Below are 25328 nucleotides of genomic sequence, written 5' to 3'. Positions count from 1 at the left end.
GATTCCCCTGTTCTCGCGGGATTTCTGGCAGTGCCTTGGCAGTGGCGGTGGTGCTGCGAAGCAGCGAGGCAGGAGCCCCCGCCCCCGGGGATTCCCTAATCTCGCGGGGGACGGCCGGGGCTCTCCGATTAGGGCGCGCGGCTGGCTGGCTGGCGAAGGAGCAGGTGGGGAGGAGGCGGGGGACGGCGGCGGCGCTCTGCTGGAAGGGCGCCCGCCCGAGATTATTGGGGGGGCTGAGCCCCCCCCCAAAATTTTTTTGAGGGGGCTCGAGCCCCCTCAAGCCCCATGGAGTCGGCGCCTATGAATGAAACACCACTGCAAGTTTCTTCTGCAGGCCACGTTAACTGGGGATGATCCTACAATGCATGGCTTCAAGGTTGCATTGGTCACCTCGGCTGGCACTGCTGCAATAATGGCCACTGAGCCCATCACCTTCTGGCAAATAGAAGGGGAAGAAATGGAGGCAGTGAGAGATTTTACTTTCTTGGGCTCCATGATCACTGCAGATGGTGACAGCAGTCATGGGAGAAAAGCAATGACAAACCTAGACAGCATCGTAAAAAGCAGAGACATCACCTTGCTAACAAAGGTCCGTATAGTTAAAGCCATGGTTTTCCCAGTAGTGATGTATGGAAGTGAGAGCTGGAACATAAAGAAGGCTGATCACCGAAGAATTGATGATTTGAATTACAATGGTACTTAATTCGTTCCGGAGGTCCGTACTTAACCTGAAACTGTTCTTAACCTGAAGCACCACTTTAGCTAATGGGGCCTCCTGCTGCCACTGTGCCGCCGGGAGCACAATTTCTGTTCTCACACTGTAGCGAAGTTCTTAACCCGAGGTAATATTTCTGGGTTAGTGGAGTCTGTAACCTTAAGCGTATGTAACCCGAGGTACCACTGTATGGTGCTGGAGGAGACTCTTGAGAGTCCCATGGACTGTAAGAAGATCAAACCGATCCATTCTGAAGGAAGGACAGATCCTGAAGCTGAGGCTCCAGTACTTTGGCCACCTCATGAGAAGAGAAGACTCCCTGGAAAAGACCCTGATGTTGGGAAAGATTGAGGGCACAAGGAGAAGGGGACGACAGAGGACGAGATGGTTGGATAGTGTTCTCGAAGCTACCAGCATGAGTTTGACCAAACTGCGGGAGGCAGTGGAGGACAGGAGTGCCTGGCGTGTTCTGGTCCATGGGGTCACAAAGTGTTGGACACGACTAAACGACGAAACAACAACAAAATTGCTGCGGAGCTGAACAATTTTATCCTTGATTGCATCTAATTATCAGGTACTCCACAAAGGTCCTCCCCACCCCCCGTTTGAAATTATATTTACAAAGAAAAGCGAGCTGCCAGCAACTGAAGTAACCATATAACTGATGCAGCACGACAAATCCGGCTCGTGTTTTTCCTCGGAGGCAACTCCCACGACGAGCCTTTATCACGTCCCCTTTAAGAGCCGCTTCATCCCGTCCCCTTTAACGGCCGCTGCCGTTGTCATTCAGGGCCCGCGTGCCCGGCGGCTGGCCGTTACCCCATTGGTCCGTTACTCTCTCTTGTCTCTCGATTCCCGCCACGCTGCATCTTATGAGTCCGCCAAACGGCGACAAAAATAAGTCCAGATGTCCCGCCTACTACGGAATCCTTACGCGGGATTGGAGGGCGAAGGAGGACTGACGAGCGGCGGAAGGATCTTGGGGGCGGTGATGTGCCCTTGCCCACAACTACCTTAAACGCCGTTACCGGCAGCTCGGCTGCTCAGAGAGGTCGAGACTCTCCGAGGTGACTGACGTTTGATAGCCGGGCAGGTAAGGCTGGTGAGCTGGGTAGGGCGGGGCGGGTTACCCATCAGCCGCTGCACGTAGCTCCTGTAGAGGCGTGAGGAAGACCCTTCCTCTCTCCCCTCTCCCCAGCGCCTCACTTCTTTCTCTGCCCCGCTTTTATTCACCTACGACATAGTTCTCCATCTTTAGAGCTACCTCACTCAAGGCAATTTAACGTGGTTTTTTTTTTAAATAAAAAACCTAAAGCCGTATAATATATACTTCCCCCTTTCCAAAAAATAAAAACCTTATTGGGCTTGCCGAGCGTATGGGGAGCATTCTCCTCACACACCCCCTGAGGGCGCGGGGCTGAGGGCGGTTAGGTAACGGCCTGGCACGCGGCCTAACTGTCTGGAGGAAACCCCAGGAAATGAGGGGGAGCTCCTGAGGCGCCGTGGTTTGCGAGGCACAAAAGTGCCCCCTCGTCTCCATAGAAACGCGGAGGGGGGGGGAGAAGAGAGGGCCAAGATGCACGCACGTGGGGGGGGGTGCTGCGCAGGCGGGAGCGCACTTTTCGAGGTGCCCATCATGGCTCCCTCCATCTCCATCTTCACGCTCTTCCTACCCCCTTTGATTTACTTCCTCGTTCTTTTTCCACGCTCTCTTTCTCTCCCCCTCCCTCCCTGAAAGCCGCCTCTGCGCATCCTTGAGCAATTCCCGCCCCCGCCGCCCGCCCCCCCCCCCCGCGCCAGCAGCAGCCTCCCTCTCTGCTGGTGGAAGCGGGAGGTATCGAGTTTCACCGCATGCCAATTGTGGCCGGGCTATCATATTGCCAAGGGCCTGGTTTCATGAGCGTTATCGGGTCGCACCGATAAGGCAATCGGAGCTTACGGTTTCTTTGCTTTCCTCCCGGATCTAACCCCAGGACCACGCAGGTTTATGCCGCTAAATCACAGTGGGTTGTAACCTAAGTTGTATGCAGAAAAGGTCCGTTGAAATTAATGGACCCGAGTTACCCATGTTCAACCCTTGAGAAGGACCAACACCCCATGGTGCTTACTCATTAAAAAAAAAGCACGCGTAGCATTTGCAGCCTTATTCTGACCTTCTCGGGTAAGGATGCTTTTCTCTAGTTGCCTAAGGTGGTATTTTAACTCCCGCATGCCTTAGAGTGAGTGCAGAGAAGGCAAGACTTCCTTGGGAGCACAGTCTACCATGAGGCGTTTCTCTAGGGTGACCTTGGCCATTGCAGCAGCAGCTCTGTGCAGGCCAAACATTTCACGCTTGCGGGAGTAGGAACAAATACTAAGAGATTCCATCAGTGTGGTTGCCTGCACCAATTGTTGCTTTTGTGACAATACTGGGATGGTTTTTGGAAGAGGCATAACTAAGAAACCATAGCATATTAGTTTTTTTATTTGTTAGCAAGTTTCACCTTCATACTGGTTTGGTGGGGAATGAATAATTGCAGCTTGTGATCGATCAATATTTCTAATAAATAGTGCTGAATGAAAACAAATGTTCAATAGGCACAGAAGTTGTAGAGAAATTGTTTCACATAGGTAAGGTTGTCTGAACCATAACAGGTTAGGAAGCTGTCCAGTCGTCACAATACTGCTGCCACACCAGAAATATCTATATGGTATTCTGTACCACAAATTGGCTACTACTTACTTATCAAACCTTTATTAGGCATTGTGCAAATAAAACCATAAAAGAGGAAATAACATATAAAAGCTTTGAAATATATATAAAAGGCAGCAGTTGGCTACATACATATATATATATATATACATATAAAATCAGTGGTTTTCGTTGTTAACCTGCTCCTTGGAGGACTGCTGCCAAAAACTCGGCTACCCCCGCCGTTACCCTTTGGTCGACGTCGGATAGGCAGAATCCCACACATTCACCTTGCTGGGGTTCCAGACCACCCAAAAGAGGGGACAGCACGCGTTGACGTGGGATACTGTACAATGGGCAATGAAAGAGAATATGCTCTACAGTGTCCGGGACATTCATAGAACATCTGCAGAATCTCTTGTTTCTAGGAATGTTTTGATACCTTCCCCTGACAAATGCTGAGGGAAAAACATTCAAACGGGCCAGCATAAAAGCCCTACGTTGGGCTGGGATTATTAATTTAGTGACGTAATTGGCTCTGCTGTCTAGGATATTTAAATCATAGAATATGGGGGAGCAAATTTTGTTTACAGCTGCCATAATATTTTGTCTCTCGACATCCTTTAGTCTAGTTAGGATATTATGGAAAATGTATTGCTCATTAGAATTGTACAGGGGCTCCAGCTCGATGCCTAAAGATTCAATCTTTTTTTCGAGGTACTGATACCATCTTGATTTATAGGAGTCTTTGAGCAAATCAGCGAGCAGACTTGATGGAGGGCAGCGAAAATGGCAGCGTAACCAGTACTTTATTGAGGTGGACCATGCCCAATATTCCATTGTGTGTATGCCTATTTCTGCACACATTGTTTCATATTTGATCACAGCTGGGAGTCCAAGAATACGTCTCAGAAAGCTGGAGTGAATCTTTTTTAAATCACTGTTATATGCTTGGACCCATAGCGGGATTCCATAGAATATCTGGGATTGCACTTTTGTTTGAAATATCTGATTGGCCGCAGGAATAAATTGATTACCTTTCTGATAATAAAAACGGGCAACTGCTGATGAGGTACACTTTGCCTGTTTTATGGCATTTGTGCGATGATTTGCCCACCCTAAATTGCTCTGGAATAAGATTCCCAGATACCTATAGATTTTCACTTGTTGGATTTCTTGCCCTCTTATTTTCCATTTCTCTAATTTCCAACCATTCGAGAAGACCAAAATTTTTGTCTTCTCATAATTTATAGAGAGTTTGTTACATTCGCAGTAAAGGATCAGAGAAGATATAAGACGTTTCAGACCCAAGCTCGTTAATGATAGTAGGACAGCATCGTCTGCGTATAATAAGAGAGGAACTGGTTTCTGATTAAGTTTAGGGGCATGTGATTCTATTTTTTGGAGGTGATCTGGCAAGTCTGATAAAAATAAATTAAATAGAAAGGGAGCGAGAATACACCCTTGTTTTACCCCTTTCGAGTTTGGGATGTCTGATGAAAGGTGACCTTTGGTGTTAAGTTTGACTTGACAGGTATTGGAAGAGTATAGATTTTGTATTAGAATCAATAAGCGTTGATCAATTTTTAATTCTGCGAGTTTCCTCCACAGCTTTGGGCGGTCAATTGAGTCGAATGCACCACGAAAGTCTACAAAAGCAGCATATATCTTAGATTGCCTTTGGGATAATAATCCCTTATAATATTATAAATTCAATCATGGACCTCAAAATTGGAACGCGTACCGAAAGCGACCATCAGCCATTATTGCTGTCTATTAACTTAAAGGACGAAACCAAAATAACCAAGTACAATATCATAGAACCTTCTCAATACAAACAAATGACCCAATTAAAATGGTCCCAGGAAATGAATGCAGCAGTGGGGCAAAAACTTACAGCCAACCTGAGAAAACAAGTATTATCCAACTTAAAGACCACTAATCCCTACAGTGATATTCCAAAAATTTATAATGAAATCTTCCAAATGTTTGTAGAGCTTAGTACTCCACCTAAAGTTTGGGTACTTAAACATAGCGCTAGCCCTTGGTTTGATGATGAATGTTTCCAGCTAAAAAGAAAGCTGCGCCAAACATTTAAAAATAATCGCGCTAAACTAGAGCCCTCTTATCTTGATGAAAAAAGACAATACCATTACATTCTGGCCGAAAAGAAACAGAAATATGCAACCCAAAAATGGCTACAAAAATTGGCTACTAACAGCAGGTATTCATTTGCTTCAGGCGGAGGTTTGGTGGTGCTTCGAAGCAGTATCTCCAAATCTTGATGTGAAATGAGATTGCTTCCCATTTTTCTGAGACATGAAAATTTAGAAGGGGAGGAGTCATTACTAGCTGCTCAACCCGTGGGCTTTTTTACAGATTTGATGTAATTTCCATTTACTGGAAGAAGGAAATGACTGAGCGATTAGCACAGTTAATGGAAATTTAAGTAACCAGCTTAAGTTGTTGCTTCTTATTTCAATTCTGCCTGCCTGCTGGAAAGACTTTTAGATAAAACAGCTAGGGGGACAACCATTTATTTCAGTTTAACATGTTCTCTCTGTATCATAAAGTAGTACAAACCTGTGTCTAACCTGTAGCAGCTTTCCCTTGACATTTGTTGCCATCATGTACAAACATGTCCACAAGCAGATGGTTCAGAGGGGAGAAGCTTTGGCATGCAAAATATGGTGCCGTAGCCCTTTTATTTGGCTATAATTTATTTGAAATCTGTAGCTGAGTCATCTTACATTGCCAAGGCCAGTTGGAACACATGCAGTTGGTGCAAATCTTTTCAACCAGGAGATGACTTAAACTGGAAATGCTCGTATATGGAATCAGCTTAGCTTTTCAGGGAACAGAATTAATGACAGTAGCTTTATATATGTTTATAATTGTTTTATTCAAATATGTTTATAGATTTTTAATCAGACATACTAAGAACTCAGCTTTTCCATGATGCTGTTGGCTTGCTGCAGTATTCTGTGACTTCTAGCACGTAGGATTTGAATGAGACTGTAGTAACAGCCTATCACCACTACTGTGTCTGTGCGCAAGAAAGCTTCAGGCAAATGATGCAGCCAATGAGGGCCCAACCAATGTGTCTAAATTTAGCTGAGGGCTTACACTTTTGACTGGGAATAAATTCATTCATTTCACTTGGTCAGCAAAGTAGTCTTTCCTTTCTGAAAATGAAGGACTATTAAAGCAGCACATCCTTGTGTGAAGTGGTAGTTTAAAAATTATGTTGGAAGTTGATAGAGATTAGATAAAGGCATATTTTAGTGAATAGTGCATGTGTTCTTAAAATAGTGATGATCCACCTTTTTGCAAAAAGAATAGCATGGGGCTAAAATGTTTAAAACCACTTGCCCTGGGATATCCCAGTCTTATCTGTTCTCACTAACAGCTCACAATATACTTAGGTTTAAAGTTTATCACATAAATAAGCCTTTCTTTGTTAGTGAGGTTATATTAGATTATATTGCCCTGCCTCCTTGTTCATCTGTTTTGTGTTGAGGGTCCATGTGATCCTCCATTTAAAATTGATCTGCACTAAATTGAAATCCATCACCTTAAGAGTTGTAGACTACAGATAACCTGGTTGGATTAGAGTATTTAAAATGATGTTTGGGGTAACTTGAAGTGTGCGTTTGGTGTTTTGGCATTGGTACATTTCCAAAAACTATTGGAATGTGCTAACGCAGTCAGGCTACTGTCTTGTACAGATTATAGGGAAGCATTTATATACTGCTTATTCCACTGGTATAAGCATTTATATACTGCTTATTTCCATTGGTAGATAAAATGTGATAAGATAAGAATTTAAGAATTAGATTCTCTAAATTAGGTGATAGACGTGATGGGGGGGGTCACCTCGGTCTGCAATAATGAAGAGTGCTTAAAAGCCCTATTATGAGTTGGGGTGACATATAACTCTGGAGTGGCATATAATTTTTTGAGGTCCAGGCAAATCCCAATACGTAGCTGTCAAATTTCTTGGATACATTGATTCAATTATCCTGTTCACTTTAAAACAATAGTCTCCTGCTACTTGGCAAGAAAAGAAAACGTGGATTCAGGAGATTACTGTTAAAGTCTTTATTGTTTTTATAATGTTACCTTATGTCTAATTGTAACATACATTGTAATTGATAGACAGCATGTTACATTCCTTGTACAAATGACTGCTTTAATGTCTGGATTTAGTAAACATACTATACTAGGACCACCTTCCTAATTTTCAGAAGGATGCTTGTTCTACCCTCAAATATTATTTAATGGTTTTGTAGTTAGGCCAGCATAATATGTTTACTAATGTATGGGAAGGTGCAAACTTTTATATTTCTTTATTGAAAAATTAAAAGTATAAAATTAAAAGGGCACAAAGTAAAATAAGATGTGAAAAGAAAAAAATATGTAAAAAACAATTCATTAGTTTTGTGTCATGTATTGAAAAAGTGGAGCAGTACCAAATGTGGCAGTAAATGGAGAGTAAGAGTCCCAGGTTTCTTAATACTGTTTCCCATTGCAGTGTTGTGCCAAAGTTTTTTGAAGCCCAATGTAAACTGTCTTTACGGACCTACAAAGAGATGTAATTGGAGTAGGGGGTGGCCTCCCCAGCAACAAGATGATAATTTCTGGATGATAGTTTACCCCATAAGAAAAATGCTAAGCTAGACTAATTTAGTAAAGAGTTGGGGCAAGCTTAAGCTGAAAGAGTGCCATTTTAAATAGATATTTGCAAAAGGTTGTATAAATATGAACCTGGTTGCATAAGAATCTTCCTGTGCTGGGAAGACATTGGTCTGCATCACTGCAGCAGCTATTTCCTGTCTCTCTCCCCCCCCCCCAGCATACTTCTGTTAATTTGAAAGTGAGTCAGCATCTTCACTGAGGCTAGAGCTTGTATTTCCTCTGAGAATTGGCTTATTCAAAGGGAAGGTGAGGGATGAGAAGGGAGAATGATGCTTGCAATAAGCTGAATCTGAATCGGATGAGTTAAAGCTCTTGACTACGAGGGAAGCTGCACGTACTACAGAGGTCCTAACCAGAAAGGGTGGAGCTAATGCACATAGCCTAAAGCTGCTGGGAATAACTATACAACAAAAAGGGGGAAAGGTTTTACTCTTTGAGAGTAATTAGTATAAATCAGAAGTGCTTGCACTGTAGCTTGTTGAGCACAATATTGAGAACACATTGCTAGTGACAGCCATTTGTGCCAGGGATAGCATGTGAAGCCAACATCTTGTATAGTAAAAAAAAACACATTCAGTTCAGTGGTAGGTCTTTTTTCCTGGATGCCTGTCTTATTTTTTTTAGCTAGCTAGCTATGCGCAGAAGTTAAATGTGTGTAAGTTGCAAGTTACTTATATAGGCTGGCTGCCAAAGTGCAGTATTAAGTGTAAGTCTATTTAGTTCAGGTTTACTGGGTTAGTTTTAAACTTCTATTTAGATTAATCCATTATATGTTTGGCAGTTCCTAAACATTAGTTAAATAAGTGTATGCAATATTGTGCCTCTTTTACGATAATACGGAGCAGCAAACACTCAAGTTGCTCCCTCCTTGGTTGAGCACGCATTAATGCAATGCTGTGCATATGTGCGGTTTATATACACTCAAAACTGCACAGGAGTAAGTTGATTTGCTGGCTGGGACAGACCTCAGCCTGTTCAGTCTGTCTCTTTGCCAGTCTGAGCATGGGCTGAAATCTTTCCCTTGGAGTTAATCAATTCGCAATGAAGGGCTTCAACATATCATGTAGGAATCTCTTCTGCATGGCTACATCCCAGGAATGTATTAAATGGGAAACATGTTCAGTTGATTGATGCAAGGTCAGGCAGATGTATTTCCTTTATTTCTTCTTTTAGATACCAAATCTCAGCAGCCATGTCGAAACAACACGATGCTTTCATCCAGACCCAGCAGTTGCATGCTGCCATGGCAGACACATTCCTGGAACACTTGTGCCGTCTGGACATTGACTCTCCCCCAATCACTGCAAGAAACACTGGCATTATCTGCACAATTGGTAAGTGGAGTTCAATCACAAGTTTAACATAAAAACTGAACACTATTTGCTCTGCAATCTTACTGTTTTTACTAGCCTACTCTACATAACAGCTAAGCCAATTGCCTACCTGAGTAAAGTTTTGAAAGAAGCTTTCAGATAAGTATTGGAATACAGTAGAACCTCAGGTTTCAAATGTGATCCGTGTGGGAAGCACGTTCGCAACCCGCAGCACCACGTCTACGCACGCGTGGGTTGCGATTTGGCACTTCTGTGCATGCGCAAAGTGTGATTTAGTGTGTCTGTGCGAGCACCGAAACCCAGAAGTAACCCGTTCCGGTACTTCCGGGTTCAGTGCGGTGCGCAACCCGAAATCACATAACCTGAAGCGTCTGTAACCCGAGGTACCACTGTACAAATAGATCTTCATATTAGTTGTTTTTATATTTTGTTCATAATCTCAATATATGTATGGAAGGCAAGTAACAACAACCACAATAACCGCTGCTATAAAAATGAGCATATTTTCCAATAGATAATTTATGTGTATTTCTTTTAGCAATATTAGTGAGAAAAGGTAATGAATGTAGCTAGCAAACTAGAAGATGGGAGTTAGTCAGGTACTTGGCTGTGTTTGAACAGCCTCACCTTTGCCCTGCACAAGAGTAAGGAAGTAAAACCCTGTATGCTGTGGACAACTTACTTATTACATTTATATCCCACTCTTCCTCCCAAAGGAGCCAAGGGGAGCAAAGAACAAATAATAAACATTTTATGGCTGTTATGAATATTTTAATAGTTAGTTGAGAGGCTTTCTCAATAAACTTGTTCATTTCGGCTTATGTGCCCCTCTTCATGTTATACCAGCTAGAAGGCTAAACATAGGGTTTTTTAATGTTTTTAAGACTTAAATGTGCATTTCTAGCTTATTATGTTTAATAATAGCTTAAACAGTTATTTTGCAGACAAGAAGACAAAGGCGTAAAGTAGTAGACTAGTCGTCTTAAGTAGCTCTGGACAGTTATCTGGACTTTAATACTCTGTTAGCAATGATTTCAGTGGATCTGCTCTAAGTATGACTTAGTTGAATACCACCCGTAGACTTGTAACTATTAACTGGCATATGCTAAAGAAACTTCATTTTCGAATCTCTAGGCCCGGCTTCTCGGTCAGTGGAAATGCTAAAAGAAATGATTAAATCTGGAATGAATGTTGCTCGTCTCAACTTCTCTCATGGAACCCATGAGGTAAGAGCAGATTTGAGGGCAAATATTACACTCACTTGAGAAAGAACTGTTCTCATTAGATCAATCCTTTGTTTTACCTTGGGGCTAAAGACTTGAGGCCTCATTTATCCAGTCTGCTGTTAAAAAACACACACACTTTAAACCAAGCATTCCAACAAATATGGATGCTAAGAGGTTTGTATATCTAAAAGTGCTACTGAGTCCTTGTTAAAAGGCTGGTAAAATACATTTTCTTGTTGGTCTTCTACTTTCAGATAAATGTGGTAGTCCAAACCTTAAATGAACAGTTAAAACTGCATGTAGCTGGAAAGCAAAATGATGAAATGAGTTAACCAAATAATTTCTCCAAGAAGATTGTGGCCATCTTGAATACGGAACTGTGTCCATGCAGCCACTGTGCAGACTTTGGAGACAGAGCAAATGTCAGAGGCTGTGGATCTCAAAAAAAGATGCCTGTTACAAGTACAGCGTGTCCATTTCAGTATTCACTGAAAGTTCACCTGTTAAAGGTCACTCCTCTGTTACCAGATACTGCTGATGCATGCCTGACTTCCAAACAAGATCTTGAAACATGTTCACCCTTGTAGCCACAAACATCTCCTCCTGTTAGGAGTGGTTAAATGAAACTGCTATGCTCTGGTTCATGGGGTCTGCTCAGGTACAGTGTCATTTGAAGCTGCTGCTCCTTTATTAAGGTTATAGCAGTACCTATATTAAGAAAATTTAACCAGCATTACTTTTTAGTATATGTTCTAGTTATTTCCCTGCAAAATTATGAGATCTGCAGGGAGCCAGTTAGATATGACTGAAATGGAGTTGCCAGTCAGTTAAGATACAGCATGTCTGCAAGGCTTGCAAAGTAAGATTTGGGAATAGAATTATGTTGATAGGATTTTGGCATTTTAAAAGCAGAGTGCTTAAGGTCACAAGGCTTGCAAGTAACTTGTAGTAGAAGGCAACCCCTCTTCTATAAATAAAGCAGCCTTCTCACTATTGCTACAGGATGGGGGGCTCTCGGGCTCCCATTCCCAACTGCAGCTTTCCTTAAAGGCCACCTGAATGCCTTTGGGCTGGCTGCTGTTAACTCTTTGAAAGGTCAAGCTGCAATCTGGGCAGCAGCTTGCAAAGTTATGTTAGCTAAGAAAGTGTTTTGGCCTCTTCTATTGGTCTTCTCTTTAAAAGGCATCATGCTGAATGTGCATATAATACATCAACACTCCTAGACTGTTTTTTATTATTTTAGAAACTACTGTGTGATGAATTACAAGTGGTCATTTTTACGCACGTGTGTGTGTGTGCACACACACACTCTACTGCAGTATGTGCACATAAGTCTTATTGGTGGTATTATTAATTTCTATACCAGTCTTCATTTTAAAATAAAATGGGTATGCTTTTAACAGGCAGTGGAAGCTCACCACAGTAGGTGTGTGCCGTATCTTAAGTGGGTGAATCATTTCACAAAGTGGGCCACTTTGGAGAAGGCTGCCTTGCACCTCACAATTCTGCAAGACTGACCCAATAGGTTCGCTTCTCAAGTTCTTGGTGAATGAGCAGGTCTATATGGGAGAAGGTGTTCTTTCAGATTGCCTGGTCTTAAATAGTTTAGGGCTTTATGAATTAATAACAAAACCTTTGACTTTGCTTGCTAGTGGGGTGATGGTCGGTGCAATCTCTAGCGCAGGTGTTATATTTGCATGGTAGGATGCTTCATTTGGTAATCTAGCTGCTGCAGTTTGTATCACGCAGCTTCCATACCAGCCTTGAAGGCAGCCCCACCTTGGAGTGTATTGCAATAGTCCAGTCTCCAGGTTATCAGTGCATGTGACCCTGTAACTAGGCTATCCTGTTCCAGCAACAGTTGTGGTTGCCACATGACCTAAAGCTGCAAAAAAGTACTGCTAACCACTGAGGCCACTTAGATCTCCAATAACAAAAGTGGAGGAAGGAGTTCCCTCATCTGAGTACCTATTAACAGAAATAAGGCTGGCTATCATCAGCATATTGATGGTACCATGCTCCAAATCCCCTAATCCTGCTCCCACTTGCTTTATATAGATATTAAAGAATGTTGGGGACAAGATGGTTCACTGTGGCAGCCCACAGGACTACTGTCTGGGAGTCAGAAACAATCACCAAATGCTCTCTGACACCAGCCCTTCAGCTAACACAGTGCCTCCCAAGCAATGGAGACTGTTGTGGAGGATGCCATGGTTGATGGTATCAAAAGCTGCTGTGAGAAGCAAGCAAGAGTAGCAGATCTCACTCCCTTTCATGAAAGGCACCCATCTGGCAACAGAGTGAGATTTAGTCCCCAAACCTGATCTGATCTCAGAGTGTAATGGGTCTAAATAATCGGCATCCTCCAAGACCATATGGAGCTGAACTGCAACTAGTCTCTTGAACTCTTTGCTTCCAAAGAGGTACTCGGCAGTAGTAGCTGAAAACTGGGTTCAGGAGCAAACACATTACTGTCTTCTTACTAAAGTTTCACCTGGGATCCTAATGTCCCACTGTTAATGCAATTACAGTACTTAATTTCTGAACCTGTGTTAATGCTGATTAGTTAAACTGCTGTTCTGTATAGTGATCAAATGAGCTAGTTAGCCACTTCTCCTGTTTTTTCCTGCAGAAACTTAATATTTGGCATGGCATGGTACCTTGCTGCTTTCTTCTTTTAATAGCTGTAACAGTAAAAGTTTACATAACCTTGATTGCAAACTTTGCCTGTCTTCTATTGCTGTTTGATCAAGATAAGCAAACAGTTTCCATAGGCTAATCTGTGAAGTGAAACCTATCTGTTAGTGAGGATTCAGCTAATCTGACTTTGACTAGAGGTGAAGGCTCTTTTCAGCAGAGCTCTGTGGAACTGATAATTCTGGTGCTAGATGAAGATGAGAGCTTGGTTACCACCTAACTTCAATCAATCAGTCAGATCTTTATTACAGTCATAGACCAGCATACACCTAACTTCATTTGCAGCTGGCTGTATCTGTCTGATACATTGCTATCATTGAGCAATGGATGAAATAGAGTTTGTAACTCGCAACTTGGATTTTAACTTGAGTGCATTCAGCTTTAAGCACTTAGCAACTTAAGGGTAAAAAATGGAAAGGGGAAGAGACTTTGTCAGTCCCACCTGCCTTTAAATCCAATGTGTTTTGACTATACAGTTTTGGTTTATGCACTATCCCTGGAATGTACCACTTGTAAAAGTTGAGAATCTCCTATATTGTGTTAAGTTTTCAAAATAAAATGTGGAAGTCTTAGGCCATATTTGCCTGTGCTGTAAACTGTTCTTCATCATATTTGACAAGATGGCAGTAAAAGTTATAGGATGTATTAATAATGAATATATATAATTGTCCAGCTTCTAGACAGAGCCCAGGCAAAACAAATTGTAGTGTCCATTGCATCTAGTTAGCCAGACCTAAGGCAGCCAGCTCTGTGTCAAGGTAAGTGATGATTTCTATTCTGTAACCCTTGTATCTTCTGTATTAGTACCATGCAGGAACAATCAAGAACGTTCGAGAAGCTACCGAGAGCTTTGCTTCTGATCCAATTTCGTACAGACCTGTTGCTGTTGCACTGGATACTAAGGGACCTGAAATTCGCACTGGACTCATCAAGGGGGTAAGTGTGTCACACTGTTTTGTTCTTTGTCTTATTCCTCATTGTAACAGGTAAGATCACTCCCTTCCAATAAACATCAGTAATAGCCTCCCAGATGACAATGCTGCAGTTTCTTATAGTATTGTGCAGTCTGCTGCTCCATGCAAGGATCTGTAGTCAGGGGTACCAGTCAAACACTGGTAGTCAAAGGAGAATAGAACAGTTCATTTCTGACCCATCTAAAACCATAACACAACTGTATTTAGAACACAAAGTTGTTCATTCTAAATCAGGACAGGATGTAGTCTTCCCCACAAATCCAACAAGAGTCATCTGCCAGAGGGCATTCAATCTACCTAAGTCTTGGTGGAAGAAGGGAAACTTCGTTTCTGCCCTTTAGCTTCATGTTTCCGCTTCCAGATGTACAATGCCTGGTTTCAGTACTTGTTCTGAGATTATTGTTGAAAATTGAGGGAATTATAGGGTTATCCTAGTAAGTTTAGTCTTTCTGCTGCACTTGTTGCATTTAGACTGTGGCAGCAGTCAGGATGGCTTAATTCTGAGGGAAGGGGATATCCTCTGGCAATGCCAGTAACAGCTGTTTGTCCTTCCAGAGTGGTACAGCAGAAGTGGAGCTCAAAAAAGGTGCAACTTTGAAATTGACCCTGGACAATGCCTTTATGGAGAAATGTGATGAGAACACACTTTGGGTGGACTACAAAAATATCACCAAAGTTGTTGATGTTGGCAGCAAGATCTACGTGGATGATGGACTCATTTCCCTGAAAGTTAAGGAGAAAGGTGTGTTTGGAAGGCATTCCTGTTATTGTGGGCATACCTTAAATAGGAATACATATTTATGTGGTGATGCTACTTGCTATAACAGTGTGGTATTTAGAAACTGCATAAACGTAATTGCTTTCAGCATATTAGAAACTGATACGAAGAAACCAGGTGTCTGCATCGTGAGAGATTAGGAAAGAAATTGGGGGTAATTATTGTGGACACCAGAGGATAATGATCGTGGAAATGAGCTTATTTTGAGTTATAATGCTGATTCTTGGAACTCTGTGCAGGTGCTGATTTTGTCATCACTGAAGTTGAAAATGGTGGGCTGCTAGGCAGCAAGAAAGGTGTAAATCTGCCAGGTGCTGCAGTAGACCTTCCTGCTGTTTCTGAGAAGGACATCCAGGATCTAAAATTTGGTGTGGAGCAGGATGTAGACATGGTGTTTGCTTCCTTCATCCGAAAGGCAGCCGATGTTCATGCTGTCAGGAAGGTGCTGGGAGAAAAGGGAAAGAATATCAAGATCATTAGCAAGATAGAAAACCATGAGGGTGTACGTAGGTAAGTTGGTTATTAAATTTGTAACAACCCATTTGACATGTGACTTTTCTTGGAGCAGATATGTTTCTTGAAAAGTGAGCTGCATGCCCGGTTGCACCTCCTAAAATGGGTCAGTAGCTCTGTACTTGCTGTTGAATGTTGACAGTACGCTGTGAAGGATGCATATTGTGAAATTCAGTGCTTAGAAGGATCCTCCCTGTGTGCTCAAATACAAGGTGGCAGATAATTCTTCGGAAGTGGGCTTGTCAGTGACTTCTTTCTCTTGATATCTGGGACAATGTGTGGTTTTGGTGTTCTACAGTATTCTGAAAACTCCATACAAGGTAGATAAGCAATTTGACTATGACCCCTTGCACCCGCATTCAGTATCTCACAAGAAATAATTTTGTCTTTTGTGCATTTCAGGTTTGATGAGATCATGGAAGCTAGTGATGGCATCATGGTAGCCCGTGGTGATCTTGGCATTGAGATTCCTGCTGAAAAGGTCTTCCTTGCCCAGAAAATGATGATTGGTCGATGCAACAGGGCTGGCAAGCCAATCATCTGTGCTACTCAGGTACTCGAAGAAAAGTTGGCTCTGAAGGCCTGTTCTTCCTACACATATGGGCTATGTGAAACCTGAATTATTTTATGCTATTAAATGATACCTTCTGTCGCAATCAGTAAACATGGAAAGTGTTAGTCTAAAATGCTGAGGTCGATTCCACATCTCTGATTGGATCCAACACTGTTTGAAGAAAGCTTCTTGAAAATCTTAATCAGAATTCTTATGGGTACTGCAACAGTCTAGTTGTAAAAATGGTTTAAAAATGGAGGCTATGGTAATTGGAGTAGTTACAAGTATTAAATAAATTACATAGTTCACCCTTGTTTTCCCCTGCTGGTTTTGAACAAGTTAATTGAAAAAAACTTAAATGCGTGGTTTAGGAAACATAACACATCATTTTGACAAGTCTTTGAGCAAGCAGAATTGAGATTTGATAGGTTTGCATTTTTGTTACAGCACATTCTGTGATTAAACATCATAGAAATTGTTCTTTTATAGAGTGTATATGAATACTACGAACTAATGTGAGTTTGGATACCGAAATAATTGCAAGCAAGAAAGCATGTTCCTGTGGTGCTTTCATTGGAAGCAAGTCTCAAGGAGTTTGTTCTTCATTGTGCAAATAAGATTGCAGCTACCGTATTTTTCGCCCTATAGGACGCAGTTTTCCCCCTCCAAAAATGAAGGGGAAAAATGTGTGCTGAGAAGTGTGCTCCAGGCTTCGGGCAGCTCTCCGCAAGCCGTGGGAGCTCCCACGGCTTGCAGATAGCAGCCTGTTTTGGGGTCGGGGGAAGCTCAGGTTTCCCCCGCCCCAGCCCCGCGCCTGGGGGGGAAATATATATTTTTTCTTTATCCCCCCCCCCAAAAAAAACCACTAGGTGCACCCTATGGGCTGGTGCGCCCTATGGGGCGAAAAATACAGTACTTTTAGTTTCTTAACATGTCTTTAACCTGGATTTTATAATGTTGGCATGGTTACCAAGGATTCTGCCTTGATGAACAGTACAGAAACAAAGCATTTCAAGTTTTATGTAAATAAGATGATTATCTTGCAGTGAAACCTATTAACTTCACCTTGTCTCATTAGATGTTGGAGAGCATGATTAAGAAACCACGGCCAACACGTGCAGAAGGGAGTGATGTAGCTAACGCTGTCCTGGATGGAGCTGACTGTATCATGCTTTCTGGAGAGACTGCCAAAGGAGACTACCCTCTGGAGGCTGTCCGCATGCAGCATCTTGTAAGTGATAACCATTCAATGTTAAAAGACAGTACCTGTATACCTAGAAATATTAGCACAGCTTATGCCCTGTTACCCAATTTCCCATCTGCTCAAATACCATCCAGGTCTGGTGGCTAGCTTAATGTGTTATATACGATGTGGCTGTTTTCTCACTATAGCTTGCTATATGCCATAGGTCCCTCAGGCTGCCATAGACTTCTTTAATGGCAGTGAAACACAAAGTGCTTTCTTGCACTGGCTGCAAGTATAAAACTTTTTATGCAAAGGCAAGTGGAACAAATTCTGAACTGTAGTGATTAGTTTTGACAGCCCTAAGTGTCTGAAATTGTCCAACTTAGTGTATATTATAAGACAACTTCAGATACTGTATCTGGCATTCCAATTATTGAATTGTATTGTTTTGATGAATTTGTTGTTTGATTTATTTATATGCTGCTGTGTTAGATATTATAGTGATTGCAATGCTTGTTTTTTTTAATGCTACTGTGATTGTTGTGAGCTGCTTTGAGTTCAACATTTGTTGTTGGAAAAGCAGAATACAAATATTAAATCAAAGCCGAGACAAATCAGGAGTGGGCCTGGAGTATGTTCTCCATTTCACTCCTCATAGGTAAGAGAACTTGTGAATTGGGGACCAGTCTATATTTTAAGTTCTGTAAGTGGCATGGGGGAAAGAGTGTGAGCCCAAGGCCCACTCCCAATCTCATCCTGGAGGGAAAAGAACATCTGATTCACACTCTGTAATTCACCTTTGAGGTTGGCACAATTGTTTTATGCACAACGGTTGTGCCCTTGGAACAGCGTTTGTTTTTTTTAAGTGCATGACTGACACTTTTTACATGTTTAAACTGCCAGAAAACTCTCTGCTCTGCTTTTGGAATTCTCCAGTTTCTCATTGACAACATGGCACTTTGTGCCAGAATTAAAGTACTGATTGTGTTGACGGTCTGCTGTGAATTACAGCCTTGATAACCTACTAGTTTGAGAGCTGCAGTTCAGGTTAGCTAGCTTACTCCGAACAACTCTCACATAATAGTATGCTAACTACCTCTTTGCTTGGACTCATCCTTATGTAACCTGGTCCATACTGTCAAGCAGTTGAGGGAACCAGTTCCTGTGAGCTGGTGGCAGATAAGCATGGTTGTGTTGTAATGCAGCCTGATTTCTAGCCATTTTGAACTCCCTTTCATAGAAAGGGTTGACTTTACTGGCCTTTGGTATCTTGCCATTGTACTCATACCTTGCTTTTTGCTTGAAGCATGACTGTCTGAAAAAATGGGGTTTCGTCAGTGATGTTTAACAGCTACAAAAATTACGTATTAAAGTGTCTTCAAAATGCCTAGATAAACCTTCCTGTGGAGTTCAAATGTTCTTTAATTTTCATAATGGAGCTCACCAGCATATTAGTGCATGCAGGATCCCTGGCTGACTGTAGTTCTTGATGCATTCTTCTGAAGTAGCTAAGAAAAAAGCTAAGAAAAAACCTGGAAGTTGAACCTGGAACATTGAAAAGATCAGAAGTTAAGTTCAAGACCCTGTCCCTGCTACTTGAAAAACTAATACATGCAATTAATAGATGTAAAGAATGCCTTACTTTTAAGAGCACATGCATATAATTCTACAACTTAACCCTCTCCCAATTATACGCTAGATTTTAAACCTCATTTGAGAAATGTACAACAAGGTTGTAAGAGTGTTTCATGCAAGATTCAGCCAGTACACACTGAAATGGATTTACTATTGGGTCGTTCTTGGCCTTCTCAAAGCAGTTTTGCCTTTTTATGTTACCCTAATGACATTCTTAAGTATTCTGGGGGATTTTAAATCAAAGTTTAGTGCAAACAAAATTCTTCCTTGATTCCCATTATGTTAGACATATAAATGTTGACATAGATGCCCTTCTGGGGAAAAAATAAGCAATACTTTAAATAGGAAATAGGAGGGGGAAGAAAGATCAGTCAGCTTTGTGTTGTGCAAAGCATCTAACATAACTTAAACTGCTAACCCAGAATCTTGTTCAAGACGTGTTGCTCCTTGTTTTTAGTGCTTGGTATGTGTCTGAGATATAGTTCTTACAGATGGGGTTGTAAACCTGTTCCTGGACTGTACCTAGAACAATTTTCACCAACATGCCAGTTTTCTACGTGGGATGAATTTTTCTTCCGTATGGAGGAGCATTCAATCATGTGAGCCTCCATCTGCTGAAGACCTGGGTTTACCATTTCATCTATGAAAACCAGGGCTTACTGTTGTACCACACTGCATAAGATCCCAAGTAACACACTGCAGCTATGCAACACTTGAGTATTCTGTTGATTCTGGTCATCTAAATAATGATGGGTTCTCTGGCTTTGTACTTTCTTTCACGTTCACCTACTGCTCTTCTATAAGATATGCCTAATACTGCCTAATGGGGTTGAATGGGAATAAACTGCACTTCTTGCACAGGTGGTCCTAGGAAAGTATCCTTAATATGCCATGCTCTTAACTCCATCTGATCTTATCTAGACTGTCTAGATGCAATAGTTCTTGCATAGACCTGTCTGCATGCTTTAAAAATGCTATGCAAGTCTCTGGCTGGTAAGGACACATGTAGCACCCTCTATTGAAATATGATGGCGTAACCCAGTATATGCTGGTAGAAAGCACATTGAATTCAGTGGTATTCCTGAGTAAGTGTACATAAGATTGTACGCTCAGTTTTCAATCCCAAGAAGAAAGTTCCATCTGAAGCCAGTCGGGGCATATAAGCCAATAACCTGGACATTAGCAATTATCCTACATGTTGCCTGCCAGCTAGCACTATTACTTGATTATACATGAGACTTGTATTGCCAAATGTGAGAGATTTTATTTCTAATTAAAGGGTAGGGTGGTGCAGTAAAAGAATGAAGCCGTCTGGAGTCAAACCATAGAACTGCCTTAATAGAGGCGTTAGCTACAAAAAACTGAGGATTATAAACTTTGACCCAATTAATTGATGTAGTGATTCTGCTTCTATAATCTTAACAGTGCTCAGATCTGCAGAAGCAGAACTTTGAAGTCATGGTCTTAACAGTCGGGGGCTTCTGTCTTCTTTCTCTGCTTGACAGAATAAAGAAACATGTTTAAATTATGAGGCAGGATGCTTAAGGGCTTTTTCCTGATGACCACTAATCTGTGGTTATCTTACATTAGGCCTGTATCATGTCCAAATTATGGCTTAAGTGATTATTTTAACTTTGAAAACCAGGTAGTTGCACCACCCTGCCTTTAATCTTGCATGACTGACAAATAAGCAATTAACTCTCCTTGCAGATTAGCTTTTATCATATCACTCTGGTGAATTTCTTTCCTTTCTATGTCGCTCCTCTTTTTTTCTTCCCTCCCTCTTACTCTGGCCTACAGATTGCTCGCGAGGCTGAGGCTGCAATCTATCACCGCCAGCTGTTTGAAGAACTTTTCCGCCTCACTGCTAACAACAGGGACCCTCTTGATGCCATGGCTGTAGGCGCTGTGGAGGCCTCTTTTAAGTGCTTAGCTCCAGCTGTGATAGTTTTGACAGAGTCTGGCAGGTAGGGTTCAGAGTTAGGTACACATCTAGGATTTGTAAGGTAACTCATAATTCATTCTACAGTGGCTAGAGGTTTTAAAAGCAAGCAGCTGCTTCAAACCTATACTTGATAAAACCTGTTCCTCATACGGCATTCTTCCAAAACCAAACCACCAGTCTGCCTTCATCTTTCTATCAAAGCAGGATTTGAGGTAGGTAGAAGCAGAGCAAGAGTGACTGGCAGTTGCGCATGGATGAGTGTGACTATTTTGGCAGAATGGAGTGGGGGCGACATGGCAGATGTTGTCTTCAGAAGGGAAAAGTGTGTGCCCAGTGGGTGCAGTCCAAATAGCATGTGCTAATTTTGCTTTTGTTGATGGTGCGCAAACAGTATTCTTGGCTGAAGTTCCCCATCAATCGCATTACTAGATGCTCATTTGGGTTTGCTGCTATAAGCACTCTGCCAAGTCCAGACCCCACCTTCACTCATGCCGCTAGTGATGACAGATGTGAATGTTGTCTTCCGAACGCGTGTTGCTCTTATAGATTGCTCGCGAAGCAGAGGCAGCCATCTTTCACAGGCAATTGTTTGAAGAGCTCCGACGGCTGGCCCCGCTGAATCGGGATCCCACTGAAGCTGCCGCTGTTGGCGCTGTTGAAGCTTCCTTCAAGTGTTGCAGTGGGGCCATTATCGTACTCACCAAGTCTGGAAGGTAGGAGGTGGAAGGTTCTGGCAGAAGTCACATGGACTTCACGTGTTTAAGTAACACACAACATGAACATCTGTCTCAATCAAATACTGTATTTTTCATTGTGTGGAGGAGTGTCTGTCACATTGCTACTTACTTGGATTTACCCGGACCTGAGTAGTTAATTGCACATTAAACATTTTTATATTGTCTTTCCAAAGGAAGTCTCAAGATAACTTCAAGCAATTAATTTAAAATAACTTTTATAGGAAAAACTAAAAGCAACACCCAGATTCACTCTACTGCGAGAGCAGTTAATACTGAAACAAGATTGTAAAAACAAGAACAAAATCAAAGTGCAAACCTCAAATTATATGTAAAACCAACCAGCCTGTAAGTTGTGGGCTTACTGTACTAGAATTTCTCTGGCACAAAGGAAAATGGGTGGGAAAATATATGTATGCCCCATTAATGTGGGTTTGGCACTAATTCTATATTTTTGAGACATATTGAATCGGTTGTCTTGTCAACGTGCAGAACAAAGGCTTTGTGCAATACTAAGTAGCTTCTGTTTTGCCTTTAAATATAAGGTTCCTCAGTGCCTGGCTGCCTGAATGTTCTGTAACTGAACCAGACAGCACGAGACTTTCACTTGAGTTCAGTTTTGTTTATCAATATACAGGAATTGTATTGTAAATGTACGTGGCCATTTATCAGACCAGTAATATCTACATTAATTGAAGCTAGGATCAGTGCAGAGTTCTCATGCCAAATTGTGTAAGGCGTAACAACTGCACAGAAACACTAGGTTGCTCAAGGAAGACATTGCTTTGCATGTTCCATATATATTTAATTCTCGTAAATTATAGGGTGTGAAAGGGGAAACAAAGTGCACACCGTGATAGGTCATTGTAGATGGTGCTGCGGTGATATTTCTGCACAGATTCTCCTTGAAATTGGGAGGAGGTTTTAAGCTATGGTGCAGACATGCTCTGAGCTGTACCTTTAATATTATTACTTGTTTGTAGAGGGTTCTTCCCAGCCTCATGCCTGACCTTTCTGAAGAAATCTGAACTTGAAACAAAATCCAGAGCTAAATTAGACTTTCCTTCTAACAGTACTGCTTAGGTCTCCTTGAGCAACTTAAAGGTTTCCAATACTGTAAGTTTGCATTTGTGAATATCAAATAGTTTGTAAAGCAACAAACTGGAAAAGGTCTAAGACAGTTTTTCTGTTTAGATTTATTAGTCATGGTGCAGCAATGAGAATATGGGGCCTGCTGAAACCATAATGTACACATCTTAAATCTTGGGATACAACCTTTTGGTAGCTTTCTAAAGAAAAGTAAAAGCAATAGTACTTCTTACTCCATTTCTGAGTAGTGTGATTTAGTTACATTTCTTCCCTATTTCAAGCATTTACTACATGGTCCCTGTTCTGTTCAAAATGATGATCTCTTAGCACACTGAGCTCTTAGAAGAACTGAGAAAATTTACAAAGTATCTTCTTCACTGCTGCTTTTGTCACCCAGGAGGGAGCAAACAAAGCACTTTTTTTTTTTTTTTTTGCTAAAATGTCTGGAGAATTGAATGAGCTTCCTGTTTGCTACTGACTTAACGAGTTTGTTTACTGTGCTGAAAATGCAAAGGCATCCTTTTATTATAACAGCATTTGTCAGGAGGCTACAGCGCTAGATTATACTTGCTAAATATTGTCTGGGGGTATTTCCATATATCCAGAACTTGAGGAGTATAATACCATATAATCTGGAGACTAGTGTGATGTAGACATCAAAAATTGGTATATTAAGTCTCTGCTTGGAAGCTGCCTTGACTCCTTTGTACCCTGGATTCATTGCACATACTGAAATAGCATATCCCAGTGATCTAGTTGAGATGACAATTGAACCTGCCACATGTTCTCCTTTGTAGATCTGCTCACCTGGTGTCAAGGTACCGCCCACGTGCTCCCATCATTGCTGTGACCCGTAATGCTCAGGCCGCACGCCAGGCCCATCTGTACCGTGGTATTTTCCCTGTGCTGTGCAAAGAGCCAACCCATGATGCCTGGGCTGAGGATGTGGACCTCAGAGTTAATGTGGGCATGAAAGTTGGTAAGTTAGTAAATGTTGGTATCCTTTGCTCTCTCCGGAAGCTTCAAAAAAATCACAGTAATTTTATCTGGCAGCTGGAAATATCCCAGAGTTTTGAACCAATATTTGACAGTTTGGTGTATTAGAACAATCTTACATGAGATTTTAGGCTACAGTTGAAGCTATTACAGCTTTAACTAGTTTCAGAATAACTTGGTCAATTTGGGTTGTTAGGTGTTACCAAAACCATTGCTATGCAATTCTATAATTTATATGTTTTAGGACCCATTTTCTCACTGCTTTCCTTTTCTTTCCAGGTAAAGCTCGTGGATTCTTCAAGACTGGTGATCTAGTCATAGTACTTACTGGATGGCGTCCTGGTTCCGGCTATACCAACACCATGCGTGTTGTGCCAGTTCCATAAAATCAGACCCAGCAATTTCAACCCTCCTTTTGTCTCAGCACCTTCCCCTTGCATTAGATCAGCAAATTGCTTGCAATATTGTCTTTGCCTGTATTGTGGATAGAGGCTGCCAAAAACCACCAAGTGCAGTAATTGGGGGAAGAAAGACTAAGTCTAGAAATACTTGAAATAGTTCTCTGATAATTAGAACCCCTCCCCAAACTGTCCTGCCTTATTTGTTGGGAACCAGCGTAAAATTGTCTAGTGTGGCAACTTGGGCTGCCCAGTGTTTCTTCTTCGGCTCTCTGGAGTCCAAAGAAACAGGGGGACCTTCATCCAGCTAATAAGGCATTTTATGCAGTGGCAATATCTGCCAAGTCCCTTTTCTGTAGTTCTGTACTGTCAGGTCTCCACGCAAACACTTAGGATCTACATAGACCGACATAGCTCTCCTTTCTGTAACATCTCTAGTCTTGCTGTGTCCCTGAGGGTATACAGGGGTTTTTGGTACACTGTAACCGGAACTCTACAACACAATCACTTGGATATCTTAACTGTACACTCCAATAGGTAGTGGCAGAAAACATCACATGCTTGTCCCTTGAAGTTCCAGAAAACCTGGTTTTAAAAATTGGTTGCTGTATCTTACTGCCAGCACAGCTAGAGAATAGCAATGGAAATGAGTGTCTACAGGGTTCTTTTGCTCCCAGAGTCTACTCAGGTACAGATTGCTTCAGGTTTGATATAAAAACTAAAAATGGCATATTTTGTGTATGGAACTTTAAAGGGCTGAGCAGTGCAGTAAAAAATTCACCTGATGCACTCCCCACATCTCAAGCTGCTTGTGCGCCTGTTGCAGTGTTGTGTTTTGTGTTCAAGTTGAGTCGTGTTTCCTGAGCACTATCCTCTATAAATCAGGATGATTTACCTACTGTAACAGGTGTATCGGGTTGTAGAGTACAACTTTGTACATCAATAAAGCAGAGCTCACATACCTATCTGTGCATATTGTTTTTCTGGTTTAATGGTTCTTTTCAACTTGCCTATGTCCTGATGCCCTGAAACACTGGTGTTTAGAAAAAATAGCTGCTGTTCTTTCAATCTGGATTATCACCAAGGTGCCTGAGAATTATAGCTTCTTATAAGGCCTCGTGACAGATGCACATTACAGCAAAGGTGGCCCTCCACGTTTGGACAACTCCTCCCATCCTATGATGGC

At 41.9% G+C, this 25328-nt stretch overlaps 1 protein-coding gene across 2 annotated transcripts; it reads left to right on the top strand.

Annotated features, from left to right (window-relative positions):
• The first annotated feature begins 1648 nt into the window (after positions 1–1648).
• Positions 1649–25103, top strand: PKM (pyruvate kinase M1/2). 2 transcript variants are annotated; one of them, XM_081170793.1, is made up of 11 exons: positions 1649–1808; positions 9258–9418; positions 10553–10644; positions 14146–14277; positions 14871–15057; positions 15333–15603; positions 16009–16159; positions 17238–17390; positions 21472–21638; positions 23546–23727; positions 24024–25103. In XM_081170793.1, the coding sequence occupies exons 2-11, from the start codon at positions 9277–9279 to the stop codon at positions 24128–24130; spliced, it is 1584 nt and encodes a 527-aa protein (XP_081026919.1). In that variant the 5' UTR covers positions 1649–1808; positions 9258–9276; the 3' UTR covers positions 24131–25103. The 2 variants fall into 2 exon arrangements, with proteins under 2 accessions (XP_081026919.1, XP_081026918.1); XM_081170792.1 differs by lacking the exon at positions 21472–21638 and adding an exon at positions 20781–20947.
• Positions 25104–25328: the final 225 nt, after the last annotated feature.

The sequence above is a fragment of the Podarcis bocagei genome (genome assembly GCF_964188305.1).
Source record: "Podarcis bocagei genome assembly, chromosome: 14".
Classification (NCBI taxonomy): Eukaryota; Metazoa; Chordata; class Lepidosauria; order Squamata; family Lacertidae; genus Podarcis; species Podarcis bocagei.
Note: the sequence above shows the minus strand (reverse complement) of the source record. Positions and strands in the feature narration are given on the sequence as shown.

Coding starts and splice junctions, on each gene's coding strand:
- PKM (XM_081170793.1), top strand. CDS start 9,277: ATGTCGAAACAACACGATGCTTTCATCCAGACCCAGCAGTTGCATGCT. Junction 15,058..15,332: donor CCTGAAAGTTAAGGAGAAAG/GTGTGTTTGGAA, acceptor AACTCTGTGCAG/GTGCTGATTTTGTCATCACT. Junction 23,728..24,023: donor TAATGTGGGCATGAAAGTTG/GTAAGTTAGTAA, acceptor TTTTCTTTCCAG/GTAAAGCTCGTGGATTCTTC.